At 31.7% G+C, this 24,068-nt stretch overlaps 2 protein-coding genes across 2 annotated transcripts in view; both read right to left on the minus strand.

Moving 5' to 3' along the window:
• LOC148607876 (uncharacterized) overlaps window positions 1-24,068 on the minus strand; it is a 184,396-nt gene that overhangs the window by 8,822 nt on the left and 151,506 nt on the right. The gene's annotated exons all lie outside the window — the stretch shown is intronic.
• On the minus strand, window positions 53-24,059 carry LOC148607877 (TBC1 domain family member 10A-like). The gene is made up of 9 exons (XM_088546574.1): window positions 23,635-24,059; window positions 17,061-17,160; window positions 16,166-16,273; window positions 14,099-14,205; window positions 13,512-13,692; window positions 12,233-12,307; window positions 10,198-10,312; window positions 9,329-9,483; window positions 53-8,156 (listed from the first exon to the last, which is right to left on the minus strand). The coding sequence occupies exons 1-9, from the start codon at window positions 23,778-23,780 to the stop codon at window positions 8,037-8,039; spliced, it is 1,107 nt and encodes a 368-aa protein (XP_088402700.1). The 5' UTR covers window positions 23,781-24,059; the 3' UTR covers window positions 53-8,036.

The following is a 24,068-nucleotide window of genomic DNA, read 5'->3' on the forward strand; positions in this document are numbered from 1 at the left end:
GGATACTCTCCAATATAGGTATAAGGGTATAATAATCAGAATAAAACATTCATTTATTTTGGAATATTTATTACGTAATTGACATGTCCCATGTAAAAACAGGAATGATTAGTAAACTTCATCTTCTGACAGTAGACTGAAGATGTAATAAGACTGGTAATCAGTTCATTTGCTGAGAGTATGGTTTTCTGATTTATTTTATAAAACCATAAAACCATGTGGGAATGCCAACATTCTAAATTAATTCACAAGTTTTAAGGTATTAAGAACAACTATTAATAATAACCAGACAGGGGTGAATCACCACATAATAATAACCAGATGGAGGTGATTCACCACATAATAATAACCAGACAGAAGTGATTCATCATATAATAAAAAAACAGAAATTTTTATTGCATTTTTGGAATGATGTGAACAAACGTAATACTGTTGATGCTGTTTGTTAAATATCCATCTATTCAGAAGTGATAAAGCATTATGGAAGGGATCAAATCCTGACATGTATTATAAAGTTTCTATTTATCTAACCAGAAATATTTCTCTTGTCCAAATCAATTGACTAACATTGACTTCACAATCTTTAGTGGAACTATAAGATGAATAAATCAGGAATATGAAAAGTCTGGGATGCTTTTTTCAGTGAATCATCTGCCTGATTCTCATAAATAGCTGTTCTCAATCAAATATTGGTAATGAAACATACACTCTACATCTATGATAGCTTTTAGAGAAAGGTGGAAAAAAAGAAGTTATAAAAAAGTTGCAATCTTTTGTAAAATATTAAAGCCTCACAACATGGTAGCTAGATTAGAATGAATATTCAACCTTTATAATCTATAAAATGCAAATGAGGTTTGTTTAAAGATGGTAAAATTTTGAAAGAAAAAAATATTAAAAAAAACATAATACTTTCTCATTTGAAGTAACCAAGTAATCTTTAATTTGAAATTTGAATGAGATTCAAAACTGAAGTTATACCAGTCATAAAATATATAAACCCAACCTAAATCATTTATTCTGTAAATGTCTCCATAAACTTTTTCAGAATTATATGAAATCATTACTTTAATTGAAGCAGAACCTTAACTTGTAAATCTATTGAGTATTGAGCCACTTTAATATCACTATCTTTTATCTATTTAGCACTACCTAAAGGATACTGACAAAAGCATATTGCCATAAAGTCACTTCCTCTTTAAACATTTTAAAATAAAATTTGAAAAACCCATTGAATTTCATCATATCAGAAGAATGACATCTACTATATACTTACTTACAATTAATGATCAAATTTATTCAGCTCATTTTTCCAATAACAATGAAAATTTGAATACTACTTCTATTTGATATGAATAATTAGCACCTGTAAACTTAGGGACACTGTTGCCATAAATCATCATTAAGGTGAGTACTAACAGTACGGTCTGTCATACAAACTTTATCATAAAAAATAGAGCACTGTTTTGACTGTAAGTCTTAAAACAACTACAGAATCTTCTAGAAAGCAAGTAAATGATTTTCAATGTTTATCTCAATGACCTTTGGCAGCAAAAATACAATGAATTGTTCAATACTGAGAAAGAACTATTGTACACAGAATAACAAATTTCAAAGACCTTGTGGTTCGGTGTAATCACAAAGTTAAATTCCCAGTACTGATAAATACATTTATATCTTTGATGGTTTGATAAAATCCATTAATTCAACACACCATGGACCAAAAATTAATCATGAAGAAATGTTACAATAAACAAGTACTGTATAGGACAAAGTTATACGATAAATCGCACAGTGTGTATTCTCAACTCAATACTGACAAGATGTATATTTTGTATATTTGAGCCCTACTCCTTATGAACTATACCTGTAGTATGCTTTGCAAGCTGCTTGACTAGTAATAAAAATACATTGTATACAATAAAAATATTCAACAAAATGAACAATGTTTTAAAAATATAGAAAGAAAACAATGTTGAAAGAAATATGTCTAAACAATAACATTGAAGAGAGACATACTATACAAGGTATATAATAAAACTGACATTTTCAAATCAGATTAAAAATTTAGAGATTTGTTTGTTCAAGGTTATATTCTTATTCCTAAATCAGGCCTTTTTTAACAATGAGAAGAGGATGCATTTCTTTCTGCTGTTTGACCCCCCATCCCCCCAAAAAAATGATCAGGGTGTAATTTTTTGTTTTTCCTTGTGTCATATTTTTGATATTTTTAACATATTTTTTTAACTCCCTAGGAACTAGAAAGTATGGAAAGTTCTTAAAATTTAAATTGCGTAATATTTATTTACTTACATAACCTTGTCATGTGCAGTTCCAAAAAATACCTTGTCTATATAGACAATATAATATATTGATTTGATACAGATATATACTCTTCAAAATATCAACAACAAAATAGCACTCTTTGTTCAGACTCTACACTATCATACAGAAATATAAAACTAGCTAAAGTTGTTCGCATGAAATTTGTGTGAACTGAACATCAAAATGAAGTTCTCACATGTAATTCACATGATTTATGTGTAAATCCACTTTTTTTCAATGTAATTAGCAATAAATCTAGTAAATTTTAGTTGTTTGAAGCTCTAAATGTTGTTCCCATAAAATTCATCAGATTTTTCATTTCATTTTAAAATTCTAAAGTCTAATTTCATGAAACTTTTAGCTGAATGTAGCTTACAAAAGTAGAATGTAAGGTTATCAAGTCTAGACAATTCTTGTTCGTTTCATATAAAATGCCAAAATTCTTGTTTTACATTAGGAGAAATATGTTGATGATGAAATTCATTTGATCATGTGATTTTCACTTAATAAGTTAGAAAATCATTTGAAGATTCAATTCATAACAATTTCATGTGAATTCTGCAAAATAAAATTCACTTTCACAAACCAGGCCTGAAAAAATGTGATTCATAAAAGAACAGGTAATTGAGGTCATCAGAATTTACAATGAATTAAGTACAGTATCAAACTCATGTTTTCAACAAATTTATGGTATGAAGTAATTACATTTCCATATGAAACATACACAAAACATGTGAAATATAAAATTGAGTGCACACCAAATTAGAATAAAAATGTGATTTAAGGTCAAGAATACAGGCAAATGGAATGTTAAATAGAAAAATAACAGCATAAGCTTATATTGTATCATTCATAGGGGAGAGAATGATTGGAAATTAAATTGTTCAGACCAGTTCAAAAAATAGGCATAAAAACAAAAAAACATAATAATCTGGACCCATTTTAATTTGAGTAAAAAAAAATGACAATCCCCTCTTTACATTTTGAATAAACAAATCTGACTGGTGAATGTTATAGTTCATTATGATGTTTTATGAATCAGTACACAGTCCTACATACTATCAGTAATATTTACTCCCAGTAAAATAAACATAGAGTCTAGTGAAAATAAACTAATTTTCATGAACATTTAATTTCTCATTTCAGAATACAATTCTTTTTGAATGTTCTTTACTTTCATGACATACACTCTGTTGAACATCTAATATATAATAAAATTACAAATTTGTGGCAATTCATTTTTGAGTTTTTTTTTCTTGCTTGCAAAATCAGTAAAAATAAATTGCACGCAATATTATTTTAATATACAGTTTATCTATCAAGCACTTGCTGTATACTTCTATTAATTACACATGATGGGCAGCATAAACTTCTACTTACTATTATACACCCTGTATAACTAACTAACATGGATTTTTATTTCTGACTTCAATGAATGTGAATTTATTAATATCTGTTGTGTATTAATTTCAGCTGGAAACTAATAAGCATGAAAAATAGTACACACGAAAAGAATTTGTAAAGTCATTTTACAAAACCATAAAAATTGATACATCTCACAGAATCCACAAAAATTATTAACTGCAAAGTTAACATGTTTACAGTAACTAAACAAAGCTTCTTTAAATGTACTGTGATTTTTTACCTTGGGTATCTGAGATATCTCCAACTTCCACTTTCACTGTTGCAATGATGAAAATTAACATTAACCTTCTATTTACTGGTGTTGAAAAAGTTGTGTGTGTGTGTGTGTGTGTATACAAGTAATGGAGGGAATCTATATAATAAACAGATAATCAATTAGTCATCATGAATAATCCAAATATGATCACTCGTCCAAAGAACGAATCAGGATTTAACTTGTTAAATCTAGGCGCTTTTTAGGCACTTGTGATCATATTTTGTTTACTCACTCCTTTTGATTAATTATCCTATTAATTTTCTTGAAATTTATTTTTTAGTAATGATTGAATATCGGTTGAAATCAACAACGAAGTCATTTTAATTTTGGAAAATAAAAACATAAAATTAATAATATTTTCCACATCACTTAGAAGCTGTGGACAAAAATCATATGCTTTTATCATTGCACTGGTAAATTGGAGTTATAGTCTCTATGATAAATGGAAATTTACATTTAGTTGATAAGTAGTTGTCTTTGTAAGAATCACGCAAATTCTATACTATGTGATACACCCCAAAAAGGCTTCACATTTTTATTTTTGTTATTTAGTTGTTTCATAGGTTTATACGATGAAATGTATAATTATTCATTCTAATCTGTCTGCTCTTAGGAGACCTTCTACATCGAAAATCCAACAGTCTCTATTATATTTTAGTATCAGATTTACAGATTTATCTCTCTTCTACAGTACATTCTATACAATTTTTATCTCCTAAGAACAAAGGTTGTATGAAAAGCCATATGTTAATTTCTGTTAACAATAACAGAGTTAAAATATCAAAAACAGAAAATGAAGGCTTTCAAACCATGAATCACATTTTGCATGATTCTTATCTGGAGTGCTACTTAGCAGTTGGTAGTTGGATGAAACTAGAAAATTGGTATCCAATGAACAATATATCTTTCACAGAAAATGAAAATCCATGTTTTTTAATCAATACAAGGATAAACTAAAAGCACCAATAACAAAGACATGACTAAATAAACATTACATAAATATCACAGATTTTGTTCCTAGTCTAATACATAGTAAGAATGTCTTACTCCTAGATTTGGGAGAACCATCTGATGATCTAGTCAAAACACAGTAAGAGAGTCTTACTCCTAGATTTGGGAGAACCATCTGATGACCTAGTCAATACATAGTGAGAGTCTTACTCCAAGATTTGGGAGAACCATCCTATGAAATCTTTGGTAAAATAATGCAACTTATTTTTTTCATTGATGTTGAGTAAAACTAGAATATGGTTTGCATTGCAGGCTATGGAAATACTGAAGAGCCTCAGAAAAATTAACATCATGCTGGCTATTATTTCAAACATAAAAAGAAAATCATCAGATAAAGTATATAAAGATTAAAACCATTTTAACTTCTTGTTTTGTTTGACTTGCAGGAATACCGAGATCAATCCTATTAAAAGTGACCATTACGGTTAAACCTGTTCCATCTGACACCTCCCAAACCAAGTAATCTATGGTTGGGAAATAGCACATAGGATAAAAAACATTGAAATTCCAATTCCAGAACAAATAAGAAGTGAAAAAATTATACTGAGTTATAAATAAGTGTTTTCCATTAGCTGATACATACCTACTTTCTCTAATTCTATGTCCAGTTCGTCTGGTCTGTAGACTCGAGATGAACAATTAGGTATGAACCAATAATGGAACACAAATCTATGGTTTAAGTGGAAAGCATCCCTGGTCTTACTGCACTTTTTATACAGGGAGTATGTGACATTAGGGAATACTTAAAACAGTATTTACTAAACATTCAACAGTGTAATAAAATTAGGTCAAATAATTACCACAGACATAAAATGTCAGAAAACATAAAATGATGAACACCATAAATATACAGCAAGGAGATCAAATTTACAAAATTCATGGTTGTTATATAAATACATTGATGGCAAAATAATATACATTGGTAGCATTTTTAAATGCTTTCATACTCATGTTCCAACTACTTCTGACTCATTTTGGTGGATGCAATATTTGTTGACTAACATTATTTTTATAAACATAGTGCAAAATTATGTTAGGTGTTGAACAAGCAGAACTCCTAACAAGTTCTCTAGGAAAACATTTAATTTTAGATTTATTTATTGCTTTAAGCATACTTGTACTGCAGGGCTCCATTTATTTTTGCCTTTTTTCGTGTTTAGAAACACCACATGATTTTCCCTTTCAAATAAATAGTAATAAACCATATATTATACTTAGTATTGTAATCTGTACCAGTGATTTGGATTATAAGGGACATGTGATCTGAATCCCAGGTCAATATCATAAGTGTCCTTAGGATCGCTAAAAATATAGACTCAGGTCACCAGCAGTGGAAATGCACAAAATATGAGTAAATTGCTGCTTTCGAAATAAAATAAAACAAAAATGAAATTATCTTAATTAACTCAATTATTGTGTATTTGTATAGAAAAATAATAATGGTAATTTGAAAAAATGTATTTAAACGATTTTTTTTTTAATTTGAATATTAGAATGTATAAAAGTAAATAAAATAACGTCATATTCACTCACCAATCAAAGACAGAAGAAATCACTGGTGACCTGGGGTTATATTTGAGAGAAAAATATTACCCGGGCTTCTAGGTTAAGGGGACAAGGACCATTTAATACATTACAATCAAAATTGAACTGTTAAAAAAGAAATTCTACAAAGAATGGAAAAAATGGCCCACTGAAAATTAGTTCGCAATAAAACATAGCCAATTCAAAAATATAAATCCATTAACTGCTGAACCAAAAAACTTCACATAAACAGGTTAGTATCAATAAACACAATTTGAAGTATTTGACAACTGCCTGAGTATGTTGGTAAAAATTATATAATTGATCAATTCTTTTAAGCAATGCATATACATGTACAGATTAACTACAATTATCTTTAAACCAAATGCTGTGGAGAATCTGCATTGTGATGTACGAATAGTTTCATATGTTATAAATGTATTTTATGATATAAAGCACTAACCATTTAACTAAACATACACGATTATAAATAAAGCCATGTGAGGGGATGTTTCTATGACAACTATCATTCACTTTTGTTTACCTTACATAAATATAAAACCCTGTATTGCTTCTATTACTTGGAAAGTTCAAGTATTTCTAGGAATTCGGTGTTTTTAAGGTTCAGTTGAAGCACAATTTAATACCAATTCAAACACTGAATTAAATTCCTTGCAAATACAATAAATTTGTGCAACTATAGAAATCAATACCCATAAGTAAGTTTACATCAGAAATATAGAATACACCTTTTACAAGCACATGATCCATTTTAAAAATATTTTTGAAAATCATAGGAAGCCATCACTAATTAGAAAATAATTGGTCCTTATAACAGTATCCAGAAAAATAACTGTTTGGAATGTTTAAAGGTGATAAGGGAGTGTAACATAAATACAAACCTAACATTTAAAAGTTCTGTTGGCAATACCAGGTAAGATAAACATATATATAATATTACTAGACTAAACCACTTCTCTAATATTCAGATCAGGTAAGTCTACTGCTTAATTTGTATGAGCCATGTTGTATGAGCACAGATTTTCATATATGAAAGAGAAATTTTATCCGATGCTTGCATTCCAAAGTAAAAATTAAACAGTTTAACAAACATACATCTACGCTATATAGTTTCTTGAGTACTTGCATGTTTCAACACAAAATTATTTAAAATTAAGGCAAATTAAGACAAAATTTGGTACCCTTTTAAAATTACCATTGTAAAATATGTAACGACACTGACAAAAGTGAAACGTATAAACAAGGTTTTAAGTTGCTTAATCAATCCCTTTTATTGACATTCAGACATGAGCCTATTCAAAAAACTAAGATGGCTTATTTCACTTTTTTGTACAGGTTCTCAATTTAGCATGTTAACTTTTGATCACATTGTATTGTAAGATCACATGACAAGATATCACATTACATATCAATGATCACATGATTATCACATGATTATGGCTTGTGTTAATGATTCCCTGGTTTATCACATACTTTATGACCTGTGTTTTCCTGGTTTTCCACCATTCATTTCCTTCTCTTTAGCTTTCCTTCTTTGAACTTGCTTTTGATGTTCTTTTTCCATGTCTCTTTCAGAGAGATTTAATCTCAGGGACTAAAGAAAGAAATTATATAGTTAGTGCATTCAAATGTTATTATATTACATGTAAAATACAGTGTGTAATGAACTGTAATAACTTCAGATACTACTGGAGTGATTCAATTTAATCATTGTGTAAAATGTGCAATGGAAATGGTTGATGCAATAGGCTTTGGTGGTTGAAATATCTTGTTAATGCATGTTACATATCCTTCAAAGATACATTCCACCAACTTAATATTTTTACTACATGTAATAAAATGCAATTTACACATTTAAGTTTTATCTTCAATTTCTAAACTATATATGCATGAAATGAAAAAAAAAGTAATTCTTGCTATGTAAGCATATATTTTACTAATTATTTACTAAAAAAATGCAATCTTTACATCCATCTAATGAAGGTTAATAGTTTCAATCAGTGCTCAAAACCTATTTAGCTACAACTCCAAATAAGTTTTAACAATAAGCAATAAGCAAATTTTCGTTGAATTTTTGCTAGACTCCAACATAGCGCTAATGGCTAAAGGCACAAACTATTTAAGGAGATAGACCTAGGGTAAGGGACATAACTCATGAAGTCAGTGAAATGTTTGTATCATTTTCAATTTCACCAAAGCCTATCAAGTTTTCAATTGACACAGAATGAAATCAATCCAAGTTACTTTGATGCTTACATGAGATTGATGTAAAATGCTGAATACAAATGTTCCAATGATTTTTAAGAGTTGTGTCCCTTACCCTAGGTCTACCTCCTTTAGTGTCAGCTAATTTAAGAGTCAGGCAGTGGGTGAACAATGGTAGGAAAATAAACACCATTTTAAAAGATTAATCTCACTATTTGCATCATCAGAATCAAGGAAAAAAGGCAAGATTTCCAATATCACTTTGGTAAATTGATTTATGATTTCATTATGAAAATTTCAAGGGCAGATAACTCGGTCAAAAACTTAATTTTTCTAACATTCTATTGAAATATTTCTAAACAAATCCAGCATTGCAGAAATCAAATGATATTTTCAAATAGAAAAAGGCATCCTTGTGCTAAATTATATTGTCAATCAGTGGGTTTTTGACATGCATGTTCCTGTGCTCCTCATTTTGCCTGATTCTTACAAGACGTCCTAATCAATGTAAACCAAAAATATCCATGTAATTACTATTATTCTAAAGTAAGCTATACATACTTCCTGTACCAAGAACTCTTCTTCTATATTCTGTATAGGTAATCGTCTGAGTTTTTCTAGAGTTTCGTACATAGTAGGACACTGAGCCATACAACCAGGTTCTCCTAAGGCTATTCTAACTAATACCAACGCTACTCTAAACACAACTTTCACACCTTAAGAGATGAAATTACATTGAAAGCATAACTTCTATGTATATTTTCATATTTTTACATCAATCTACAAGCCCAAAAGACCCGAAATAAGCACAGAACATCTTCTATAGTGGCAAGGGAGCTTTTTTAAAATTGAAATAGGTTGTTTGTATTTTTTCGTAACCTATTTGTACCAAGGTTGTTTAAAATACAGCACAGTTCAGCGTCCTGGACTTGTCTTTGAAAAAAAGCAATAACTGCAAAATTTTGAATTGGTCCAACCATTTGTTTGGAGTCTAGAATCTAGCTCATATATTGCTTTTGTTTGGTCTTGTAAAAATTTATACGAGCATGCATGTCCAGATAATGAGTTTTCCTAAAGAATGAAGTTTGGATGCAATATGATGTCAGCTTACATGTATTTCAAAAAGAACTTTAATAAAGAAAGCAACATTGTGAAAAAAAACATGAAAATGACAAATATGACTGACGACTTTTCAAATTCACTTGATCTAATAATTTTCATGTAATCTTTGAACATCGCAATCCCTTTCGGCTTTTACCGGTATTTTAAAATGATCCAATCAATTAACAAGTTGAATTTGGCATCTAGGATTCTCTACTTAAAATATTTACCGATTTGTGACTATATAAATCAGACTGGTGTTATGTTATATTATACCCAGGCCCACAGAAACAAATAAGGGAAACTTTTGTTGATAGAAAGTATAATACCTTCACATAAAAACATATCCCATACTCGCAATACGCATCCCCATGGTAATGTTCTGGTAAACACACACATAAACCATTCTGTCATGTATAAAATAGGCTCCATTCTCTGTTTTTTCTGCAAGAAAAATTTAAAACTATCAAACTACGGGACATTCAATATTTACACTATTGTATAACTAATAAGAGGCAGATGTAACAGTTAAATATACCTTCAAATATTGATATTTTTATAATTAATTATGCCATTTACATTTTTACATCATCTAGGATTTATTTTTTTTCTCCATAATTTAACAAAACTTTTTAAAAGATGTGAAGCATAAACAGATAAACATCCTTACTCTGAGTAACAGGTGAACTTCCAGCTAGACTGAAATTGGGCTCTCAGCACTTCTAAGGTCAAAGGTTAAATTTGTATTGATTACAGGGATGAGGACTTTGTCCTCTATAACAAAATATGTGGAACCATGAATACCTGCTACAGCTAATCGAAAAAGACCAGTTCCAATTTCAATACTAATTTATGTAGGTTAGTGAGTAATATAAATAGCTCTCTAGGTAGAAATCTACTCTATATTTTACCAATGTGTCCTACTTAACTACTTCAGAATACCTGTATGATCTTTTGGACACTGCATTTTAAGTTTGAATAGCTGTCAATTATGATGACCTTAACCTCTATATAACTGCCATCCACCATTGTATTTGGGTAGCTTGTACTCTTTATACAAGTGATTTATTTGTTTCTGAGTGAATGACACAGTTCATTTCATTTATATATTTTATTCATTTCTTTTAGAAAGAATTTGCTGACCATACATTGTTAAACTGAGATTCTTTCAAGCTGAAGTAGTTTTAAGAGCTTAAATTTATGGTAACATTCATTACACTTTTGCAAAATGTATTCAATATAAATATAAATGCATGCACCAGCCCTTCTAAGGACCTTCTTAATATTAAACAGCTTAAAAAAAATTTAAGAAATGTTGTAAAGTGACTGTAAATACTAGTATCATTTTAAATTTTTTTCTTTGGTTTACAGTGACTGTTTATATAAAATGCCCTAAAATATAAACTTGAAAATGTACCAGTATAGAAAATTGAAAATAGAAAAAACAATGAATAAAATGGCCTCAGTGTGTTGTATTTACTTGACCTTTAGAAGTTAAGCTCATCATAATTGACAGCTGTTGAAACTTAAAAGGCAGTGTAAAAAAGATCACACAAATGTTCTGTGGTAGTGAAGTAGGACACATTGGTATAATGTAGGGCAGATTTCTATATTAAACTACTCAGTAGCCTACCAAGATTTGTATTGAAATTGAAACTGGTCTTTTTCAACTAGCTGTAATAGCTACAAGCTTATTTTTGACTTATAAAGACTTGTAACTGTGACATAAATGAATCGGAAAAGAATGAAAAGGCAAAAGAGCTTTGTCTCATAAAAACACAGGAAACAGACCTATGGTAAGGGACACAACTTCTACAAATCCTTGGAACATATGTATTCAGCAATTTACAACAATCTCCTGTAAGCATCAAAGTAACTTGGACTGATTTCATTCTGTTTCAAAGGATTTGGTGAAACTGAATATGATACAAATATATCACTGATTTAAAGAGTTATGTCCCTTAACGTAGGTCTACATCCTTAATACCTGTAACTTCAACTTTCAGTCTTGATGGCTTCAGACAAATTCTTCTACTCTATTATAAAATCCAATATCTCAATTTGATGGCATTAACCATAAACTTAGCTTTCAAATTATCCTATTACTGAACAGTGTATATTGCATTTTTTACATTTAATATTCCCCTCCTCCTGTTAAAAAAATCAATTCAATCCTTCAATTGTTTTCATTTTATGCCTAAGACCAATCAATGTATACTAACAGAATTTAACCAAACAATAAGAAGGCCTCAGCTGACTACCACAATAATTATACTGTGGAGGCAAGGTACATTTTCTGAAACCATATATTTTGTCACCAAAAACAAAATTCGTGCTTTTTGTATCAATGATATTGACTCTTACTAAATGTTTGTAAATCGGTGGAGAAGTTTTCTTGAGCAGACCAAACAGCACGTCCCCATCAACCTGTACTGCTTCCTACAAAAATCACTTCATAAATGTAAAACATTTCATAACAGGATTGTACAGTTTTCTGAAAGTTAAGTTTGGGTATATTAAATACCATCAAGGTAATTTATTTGCAAATAAGTTCAAAAGTAAAAACAAACACAGTATAACACTTAAACCTGAATTTGCTTAAGATTCCATCAAAGTATCTTCCATACAGGTTTATGCAAATATGTCTCCCCACCCCCACCCCAACCTGAAAAAAATAATAAAATAAATAAATGAAACAAGAACTTGATTAAGAGAGATGAAAACAGATAACAAAGGTGTTTACCATTACCATTTCATCACAGTTTCTGCAAAATTTGCCTTCAAATTATGCTCTACTGATTGTGAATCTCTCCATAATACTCATGTTAAAATGATACAAAGTTCAAGATTTTACAAATCATCTTCATAAATTAAGACTAATTAAGTACAGTTGGTACAGTTAAGTACAGTTAAGTAAAATTAAGTACAGTTGGTCTTATAAAAACATAAACCTGTCTGGGATAAACACTATGTTGATGTTCCCTATTCATCTTGGCGGGAGGGGGGATTTTAAAAAAAAAAGCAGTTGTTCCTTGGTCAGATGATGTAACTAGCTCATGATAAAGGCATTTATTAATTTCACTGAAATATTAAGCTCCTGTCATGAGTAGTTGCAGAAAAATAAGGGGCAGAAAATTTTACAATAGACTGGTCAGATAAAAAGACAGACAGTCTCTTATTACAGATCTGTTTATACTACTTGATGACAATTTGTATTTTTCACAGTATTCTATGGAAATAATCTGTAAAATCTTGAACGTTCTGAGATTTTAACAAAGGTACTATGGAGATATTCACAATTTGTAGTCAAAATAAAAGAACAATGTTCCAATGTCCCCTCCAAAAAAAAATAAAATGAGGAAAACTTGAAATTCACTGAAATTTTCTATGTCCAAGGCCATAACTTCCATAAAAATCGATCAACCGTAACCAAAGTTTAACTTAATCTGTAACTCTTCATAAGGCCACTCACCAAAAACAGACTTATTTGGTAAAAGCATAACAAAAAAAAGTGCGGAAAACGCGGACGGACAGATGGACGCCCGGCATTTCCATGTCCCTTCATGATGCGTCGCGGGGGACAATTAGTAGAAAATACAGATAATTTGTGTAAGTAAACACCTCTGTTATTAATATTACTAACCAGTCCTGGACTATAGTACCCTGGCAGGTATTTTTCACATATAGACACCAGACACCAGAAGGCCTGTTCTGCTGGCATGTGCATTAGTAACACAGCAGCTATTGGTCCCTGGGCCTGACAGTACCCATCTTGTGGATTGTGTATTGTATAGGCTTTTAAAATATTGAATAAATCTTCTTGTCTGAAATAAAAATTCAAGTAGTGTAAATGGTCTTAAAATAAATGTACCAACCTTGGCTATCTTTAATTAAATTGAAATTTTAATAACTTATATTTTTATGAAAAATTGTCAGAAAGAAGTAAAGTTCTACAAATAATAACACCACTATGATATTAAGTATTGTATTGTTAGCACAACTGAGTATGATGAATATTTCTCTGACATTGACATGAGAAAAAATTTGAAGCCTTCAGTTTGGCTCCTTAATTAAATCTCTGGATCTGACACTGATTAACCTTCAATCATAATACAACAATGGCTATCCTTGGTAACAATTACACTGGTATTCCATACAGCATATCTGTACCAATGCCCTTCTAGTGAAAATTTTTGCAACCCTTAAATTTCTCCCTTTTCAACTACATACCCATGGCCTCCTTTAGCAGTAAACATTTCATGGGCAGGAAACTGTCTATGTAAATCTTTTTTTATATCATCTTCCCACTGTGGAAACATAGGTCTCTTTAAATACTCCTGAAATTTTAACAATAATCTCTTTGAAGTCATATGAGAGCAGTTTTGTATCAAAATTCTTTTTTCAAGTTTTCAATATATTTTATAGATATACATAATAAAATCCTATGACTCCAGAAATTGAACCCTGGAACAAATACGGAGACACCATTTGATACAGCTCAGAAATTTGGGTGTGGTTAAATATTTGACACAGGGAAAGAATTTGACCGAAATCAAAGTGATCTCTTTTGGTCTATTATTCCTAAAAGTTCTAGTCACAACCCTAAAATCAATCCCACAATTCTTTTTGTGATATGTCACATTGGGTTAAGCTTTCAAAGAGAGATCCTTTCACTTACAGTCAAGTTATTCTCTAAACATCTTGAAAGTTCTTGTTTCTATCCTCCCTTGTGGGAGGATTCCCAAACCTTTCAAGTCACAAACTGCAACATCAATCTAAACTTTCCTTTTGTGGTATGGCAACTTGTGGTACAAAGTCATAAAGATCTATACACTTATACTAAAGTTACTGTTTGACAAATATGACAGCATGATACCATTATACACCTCAATCTTTTGGGGTACATAGAAAAACAAAGCATTTTGTGTTAATTAAAAAACTAGTATTGCATAAGGCTGAAATAAAAAAAACCATGTGTCCGGTAACTTGACCGACCCTATTTTTTTATTCAATTTTCAAAACAATAAAAGAATGACGTAGACCGACCGACCCTGTTTTATATCATAGGTTTCATCAGCTGACAGAAAATTTTTGGATGCTATTAAGACATATTCTGCAGAGACACAATCAGCTGTTCAAAACATGTCCAAAAACGTACTATGAAGGTAAATGTTTTACCACATTACTTATTTGTCTAACAGATTCCGAAACAACATGAAAAAAATATTGAAAATTCCTAGCTCACTAGGAATGGCAGAATACAATGTCTGAATAAAAAAAAATAAATAAAAAATCTGACCTACCAACCCTTATTTTTACCCATGTTGCTGGAAACACATCACTTTTTTTTTTCTTGGCCTAACATGTTATACAAAAATTTTAAATTATCAGTAATTAACTTTCAATCATGTCACAGATGAATGCAAAATCTGTGACAGACCAAAAAATTTACAGAACTCCTCCACACATAAACTTTTCTACAAGGAGAATTATTTTAAATAAAATTACAGCAAAAAATTGCCGGTAAGTAAGATAAAATGACCAAAAAATTAAATTAGTCTCCTGTTTTGACCCCATTTATTGACATAATACAGAATAATTCTAGGAAACATTCAATATTTCCATATTGGTCAGATCCATAATTAATACATTAAAAAAAATCCCATTCAAAGTGTTTGAGTTAAACATTGAAATTTATGTACATAGTTGTTTTTTGTCAAATATTTATATATATGGTTGACCCCACAACCTCAGAATAAGTCATAACCTTTCACTTGATATATAACTTTCAAATAATTCTACTGTAACTCAGTCAAAAACAAATCATGACATTGTAGGAGCATATAGTTAATTAATGAATATAAATCAGATTCATTACAGAAATCTAATTTACATTAAAATACAAGCCAGAACTACAGATTCTGTCTTTTTGTGGTAAGGAGTCTTAATGTATAAGTTCAATTCAAATGACTCACTACTTAATACCCAAGTAATTATACCGAAACCTTAAGTTTATGGGCAATGCAAATGGCACAGCGGCAGCATAACATTATACAACAGAAAAATTTCATGTTCACCTAAAAAAGACTACCAAACATAGGCAATAGCTAAAGAGGTATATATTCTGTAAGTTGTATTTATTTTTTAAGGAAAATTTTATTTCCAACATTTTCTGGGTCTTGAATGCCATTATGGGTTATATCAAACTTTGTTTTAGTGCTCTATACTTTTGAATATGAGATCTCAAGAGAAGCAATTGTATACACTTCTTATAAAATATGAAACTTCTATATTTACCTGGTATCTCCCTACATTCTGTTCCATCAGAAATTTACTACCACATAAATACTGCCATGCTCTGGATCTCAACGAGGGTGGAATGCCCTTGCGACACCTTTCTCTGATCTGCAATTACATAATGTAAATTGCAACACATTAACAGTCCTAGTTAGATGGAAATAAAGCAGCGCTGTTCCCCACCCTCAAAGACTTGTGCCCTTTTTGCTACATCTGAGTGCTCAAGTATCCCTCTTCATAATTAGAAAGTGCTGTGATGAAATTTTTGATAAAACAGTGTCACCCAAGACAACTCTATATGAAATGATCATTGCAAATAACTCCCTTTTTCATTCAAGTGCCATACATTCTAGGTGTATCAATACAAACTGGCAAATCTGAAGGTCTTTCTCCTGAAAAGGTGGCCCCCTCCTATCAACAGATTTCTGTGAAAATCAGCTCATTTAAGCTTCATTGATACTAACAATGCTGTCTGTCTTTCTTTTTAGGGCTTGAATGATGAAGGACTTTTCCTAGTACCTTTTTCAGTCTAATTAAATTTTACACTGCTGTCTCATGGACATTTTATATGATTCACTACTGAAATTTATGCTGTCTATTAATTTCAACCGTTACTATTTCTGTTGAAGGAAAAGGCTTCATCACAAATAAGATGTTATGATATATAAGCTACAGATGTAGACATCACAATTGTTACCATCTTTGGATCAACACTGGTATATGTGTGTATAATATTAGCACTTCTTCCACTATATTCATTGCTACATACTTTTAAATTAAAATTTTTTTAACATATTACTGACTTTACACAGGGAGGTGTACAGTTTACTAACATGTTCTAGTAATAAGAATTTTTACTACAAAAACAAAAAACTGAAAATCCCAAATTCCTTACCTTTCTGAACTTTTTACTCATACATTTTTCCCAGTTCTCAAACATGTCCAACCATTTCATTTCTCTTTTCCTTAATTTTTCTACTGATATGCGGCGTTCACTACAAGTTTTAAAAATTGAAATTAAATCTTTAATCTTACAATTTAGATCATAGTAGTTTGAAAGAATTAATACAAAATGTAATTATTTTTTTTTTTTTTATAGTACTAGAAGACTATTGAACATTATCATGAAAGTGTCATCTGTAAATAGATTCACAAATACCTTCCACCTAATTACAATAAATACAATTAATTAAGAGCTTTTCCATCAACACATGATGTGCACATCATCTTTAACTTTGTCTTTACAAAAATGTATACATGCACCTAAAATGAATATTTATGACTGACTGGAAAGTGAGTGGAAGCAATGCTCAATTTAACCCTCCCCCTCCCCCTAAAAAGACATGCTCTTACCAATAAGCATTAATCCAAATATATGATATGGAAGGTACATGTACATTGTATAATGAATCTGACATGATAGACCAATAAGGAAATCCCCCATGTTTTAACAATAAAGTCCTATAAATCAACGAGAGCCCTTGAAAAGCCTAAATCGCTCACCTGGAAAACCATGCTCTATAACATGTGTGACTAAGTAAGTAAAGGTATCAGGCTTAGTTACCATGTTTGACAAAAAAATGCTGAAAAAGAGCATATATATTGATGAATGCTGTAAGTTCAGAAGAATACCTAAGACACTGTAAAATGTTGGAAATGCTTTGTGTTTTTAGAACATCTAGAAAAAATTTGAGCAGGGGTCCCCCTAAGCCCTGTCATTCCACCGGATCTGAGGTGAAATTAGCCAGTATACATAATGCATACATTTGCTGAAAAAGAGCATAACATTAAGTTAAACCATGGCTATCCCAACATTTTCATCATCACCATTCATATAAGGAGAACATGTTTACTATACAAACCAACTATCATTGAGATAAAAGCAAGTATAAAATTATATTCTATTTTTAGTAACAATGGCCATATTTTTTTCTTACCAATGAAAAATTCTAAATGACAATTTGTGGAGGAAACCCTAAAAAAGTTATACCAACTTTTTTGCTAAATTCAACGGTTTTTGAGTTATTTGCAAGAAACTGTATTTCGACCCCTATGTTCTATTTTAACTAACAGTGGTCATGTTTTTTAGGAGTCATAGGGCCGATTGCTACAAATGCCGCAAATGTGATAAAAAGCACCAAATCAGCCTTTGCAATACAAATTCAGCCAATTTAACTTCAACAACCAAGGAAATCAAAACTGCTGTAAATACTGTCGATGTTGAAAACACAGAAATTCAGGATGAGAATTTACACTTATTCAATGTCAGCACGTAATGAAGTCATACTCAAGACTGCAGTTGCCCCACTTTGGTCAAGAAACGTATCCAAAATAGCAAATATTCTACTGGACGTGGGATTGCAATAGACTTTCGTTACTGAGGCATTGGCGTCACAACTTAAAATCAAAACTATTTGAACTGCAAATGTAAGGGTAGCTGCATTTGGAAATTCTGGGAGAAACGTGCACAACAAGAACAAAACCGTTTTGGACCTGGAAAGTCATAATGCAGAGAGGATATCGATGGATGTATTAATTGTACCCACAATAGCAGCACCTCTACCATATTAACATGGACTTCAGCTTGCTTACCCTGTATGCCATAATGAGATGTTTGAGATTGTGATACTCATAGGAGCTGACTATTATTTGGATATCATACAGGATCACATTATACAATGAAATGGACCAAATACTGTAAAATCTCAACTCGGATATCTACTTTCTGGACCATCGAACAAGAAATCGAAATCAACAACTTCAGACACCGTGATGATTGTACTAATACAGCACTAATTCGAGGAGTACAATATAGAGAGATTTTGGGAACTAGAATCAACTGGAGTAGAAACTAAAGAAACTACAACAAACAAATTAACAGATTTCTACAAGACATAAGAGAAACAAAGTATAGAATACAGCAATCAAAGATATATCACAAAACTGCCATGGAAAGAGGAATTTGAGGAACTTCCTACTAACTATAACATAGAACTCTGAACACACTTAGCCAAAATGTTGAAAATCTACAGAAACATTATCACAGATCAGGATACAAGGATTCATTGCGGAAGTGGACCCAGATGAAAAGCAGGTGCACCGACAGCACTACATACCGCACCATGAAGTTAAAAAACTCCGCTACCACATCAATACATATCACGTCGATTGTAGCTGCCAAGAATCAAAGGAACACACTAGCTTGAAGGATTGTTTGATGTCTGTACAACCAAAATTCAATTACCTCACTGGAATCGTAGTCATTTTAGACTACACAAGTATGCAGTTTCTACAGACATCAAGAAAGTGTTCTTGAACATAGATTTGCACAAAACTGACCAAGATGTCACTTGATTCTTCTACTTAAATGACCCAACAGATCTAGAAAGACCATTGATCACCTATAGATTTAGAGTAGTTTAGTTTGGAACTACACCTTTTATTTTGAGCACAACACTCATGAAACATTGAAAACTCAACATGTCAAATACCACAGCGGCTGAGCCATATTGTTGAATGATTTGTATGTGGACAACATAATCTCAAATATACCAGATCAACAAAAACTAATGGAATTTTACTGTGAATCACGAACAAAAGGAGGTTTTAGTTTTTAATTTGAGATCTTGGGCTTCCAACAACAGTGAACTACAACAGTTGGCTAAATCAGAGAAATGCAGACGGGTCAATATACATTGTACACATACTAGGACTCGGATGGAAAGTGGACACAGACAAAATCACTTTCCAAAACAAAATGAAGCAATACGAGAACACTATCATCACAAAACCAGAAATCTTGAAACAATCGTCAAGTGAATATGATTCTCTAGGATTAATCAGTCTATTAACCGTATGCGCCATAATCTTAATGCAATCACTTTTGGAACAGAAATTTGTATGGGACAAGCCTTTTCCCGATGCACATGAAACCAAATGGACTGATATTGCAAGTACTGTCAACTGAAATCTGTCAGTAGAAGATGCTACTTTGAAGGAAAATCATAAATGGAGCAAACCAAAAGTCACGCAAAACATCACCCATGGAGGTATTGTCTTACAAGCGAAAATCCAACCGACTTGCTTAATAGGGAAATTAAAGCAGAACAATTTATGAACAACAAATTATGGTTTCATGGTCCTGAATGAATTTTAAATAGACAACAATTGCCAAAATGGACCGGCAATCAAAACTTGAAAATGAAAAATGACAATACAGAGTTACTGGACATGAGTCACACACTCTAAGCAACATCAATGGATATAAAGCGTATTAAGAGAAAAAACAGAACAATATGAAAATTCAACAGAATGTCACTGCCTGAAATTTTCTATTCCAGTGCTGCTAAAAAAAAAAAAAAGACAAAATCAATAGGACAATGGAAAAGTAACATTTATCTTAATAAAAGAAAATGAATGTATAAAAATGCTGGCTTATTTTGTGTGCATGTAAGTAACATATAATACATATAATATTAAAAAGCATTAGTAAAAGATGTGCAAACGCATTCACTTCTTCCTGTTCATCCCCACTTCTCCCTAGTGTCTCTCAGAAAGAGAAGTCACTTTTCCCTGTTTTTCTCAAGTAGCTTGAGCCCTGTCATTACCGGATTTAGCAATGTGATTGACATTACGAGATTCTTTAACTTGAATAAATTCTTGCGTTCTACAGCATACATCTTATGATTCATTATACTTTGTAAAGAGAAATTTCATGGGCAATCACCCGTACTGTGCGTTAAGGAGCTAGACAATCCAATGTTACTATGGATACAACATACACAGCTGACAGAATTCCAAGATGCCGTGGATTACTTACATGATGGTACAAATAGAAAATCAGCAATTGTCAGGCAACTGAATCTTTATTTGGACAAGGATAATATCTTGTGATGTAGAGGTCGAATTGAAAACGCAAAACTAGAAGGAAAGACAAAATTCCGGTGTTTATTACCAACAAAACACAAACTGACACAACTGATCCTGCATGATGCTCACATCAATCATTTTCACAAAGGAGTAAACACTACCGTCACATTACTGTGACAAAAATATTGGATCCCGAGAATCCATCAATGCGTGAAAACTGTAATTCAGAAATGTGTAACTTGCAAGAGAACTACAGGGCATGCTTACGAAAGGCTGATCCATCGCCGCTTCCAAGTGATTGACTTCATGAAAACTTACCGTTCTCAGTCATAGACGTAGACTTTGCAGGACCCTCTATGTCATGAACTTTGAAAATATTAATAGTAAAGCCCACATTTGCCTCTTCACCTGCGTATTGTCTATAACTGTACACCTAGAACTTGTACAGAACCTTAGTGAAAAATTGTTCTTATTAGCATTCCGATGTTTTTCCAGTGCCAAATCATTACGTAGGACCATGATTCCAGAAAATGCAACTACATCTTCATCTTAGAAAATAGAAATGTTAACGAACTAAAATACATACAAACTGAGCACATGGAACAATATGGAAAATCATCCCACAAAGAGCACCTTGGTACGAGGATGGTGGGAGCGCTTAACTGGTCTCACTTAGCCTTGTGTGCGTAAAGTTCTAGGAACCCCTTGCATATCAACAGAACAACTACGAACAGTTCTTGCAGAAATAGAAGCAACTTTTAATGACCAACCGATTACTTACATTTATTCTGATGTTAACAAATCACAGCCACTAACTCTGTCACATCTTCTGTAAGGACACAGAGTCACATGACTACCATACCTGACAGATCATTATACATCCATGAACATTGTACCACTAACATCTCACAGGTTGACTGAACAATACAAACTACAAAATGACATTCTAAACCACTTTCGAAATCATTGGAAAGATGGAGTACCTCACATTCCTGCAGGAGTATCATACCACACATGGGAACAACATTCACAGTCTTCACTAGTAGTAGTCCGAAGCCCGAGGCTGGTCAAAAGGTGGGCCTGTACAATTAACTACTACAGACCAACAGTCACTATATAAAAATTTCTGAAAAAATGTTTTTCGGGCCCGTGAATTGGAAAAGTAGTTGTGAAGACTGCATTCAGAACATTAAAGTTGGTGGTATCATACAGATTTACGAGGAAGTGCCAAGAATCACTTGGAAGCTTGGAATCATCAATGAAGTGTTACCTGGAAAAACGGACTTATACGTGCAGTGAATTTACATACTAAATAAGGATTTACAAATTGTCCAATATCAAAGTCAGTTTATGAACTTTAAAGTATTTTATTTTCTATTTACTTATGTCTTTTCACTTTTTAGCAACAAAGTGTCATGAAAAGCTCAATCACTGACATTGTCAAATGTCAATAACATTACTCTATTGTTAACGTAACATTCTAATGACGTTGTATTCAGTTTTCTGATACAAGTTGAACCAAACAGTATCCTTATCTACGTAAAGTACTAACCCAACCAGCCCGACCCCACTATTTCCACTATATGCAAAAATCTACTGACTGACTCCTATGTTCTATCTTAGGTAACAGCGACCATATTTTTTTTCACCAATCTAAAATCCAAATGGTCATTTTGTTCAGAATACCTTTAAAAACAAAAATACCAACTTTCATTGAATTCTGTAAAGTAGTGTCTGAGAAGAAGATTTTTAAAAGTAATAACATCAAAAATAGAAAAAAAAACATCCAAAAAGGGCAAAAAGTCCAACATGAGTCAAAAGATTTTCATTAAAATTCCATCACAGATAGATCTCATCCAGATGAACACTTTTACCACGAGTCAGAATTTGTTAAACCTAACGGTTTTGGAGACATAAGCAAAAAACCTGCTGTCCTACTTTTTGTTCTATTTTTAGTAACAGCAGCCATGTTTTTAACAGATCAAAATTCTGAACGGTCATTTTGTGCACGATACTCTAAGGAACAATCATTGTTGTTTTAAACATATTTTATTCAAAAATTATGAATAGGATTGGATAGCAGGCTAGGCCTATATACATGTATATCCTGTTATATATAACAATCATGTAAAGTTTCATCAAAATCCATTCTGAAGTTTCAAAGGAGATGTTTAAAAACTAAATAACGACAACAACTGACGCCAAGTGATGACAATGTTTCACATGGCCTACGGTCAGGTGAGCTAAAAATGTATTAAATTTGGGAAGTGACATATGCAGTTAGTGAGTGATCGTTTGAACTTTAAAATACAAATGCACACTATGTGATACTGGAAGCCTTCAGACATCAGTGTAATTAACAACATTATAGAGGTGCACACCAGGTCAACAATGTCATTTTATGCTATATGAGTGCAAATTCATAACTCAACCACTCATAGGCAAAGAATCCGAAATGGATATTGCTGGTCTCTATGAACAGGCAACTGAAGTTAATTTTAAGGGTTTGCTGTTATTGGAAAACTAACAAAAGGTCAAAATTTCACTTGTCATGTACTTTGAGGATAAGATAACCAGCAAATGATATAAAGGTAACTCACTCATCTGGATCAGTGTACTGTGCTCCACCCATAAAACCATATCTGTCAACATGGGCCATGGCACTCCCATTTTGTGTTGTCTCTTTTGTGTCTTTATCATAATTAGGCAGTTCTCTAGGACTGTCGTCTGGGATAGCATTTGCCATTTTTCACTATGAAATAATCTCCTTTTATGGAAGAACTAAGCCATTGATGATTTGATGCTGCTATTCAACATGATAAATATTTTATTTGATTGGGATTAAGTCAATTGAATGATCATCATTTTAATCGACAAGAATACTAAATAGTCATATGAAGATTTCTATTTCAATCTTCATAATAAACAATTACGTTTTGTCAAAAATGTGCTTTTTATGAACATCTGAACAACAATCTCTTCAGGAAGTTGGCCTTACCGGAAGTTTACAATCATGACACATGCTCAGTGAAGC

Source organism: Perna viridis, chromosome 9, assembly GCF_037379345.1.
Source record: "Perna viridis isolate PV_CMFRI_1.1 ecotype Kerala chromosome 9, ASM3737934v1, whole genome shotgun sequence".
In the NCBI taxonomy this organism is placed as follows: Eukaryota; Metazoa; Mollusca; class Bivalvia; order Mytilida; family Mytilidae; genus Perna; species Perna viridis.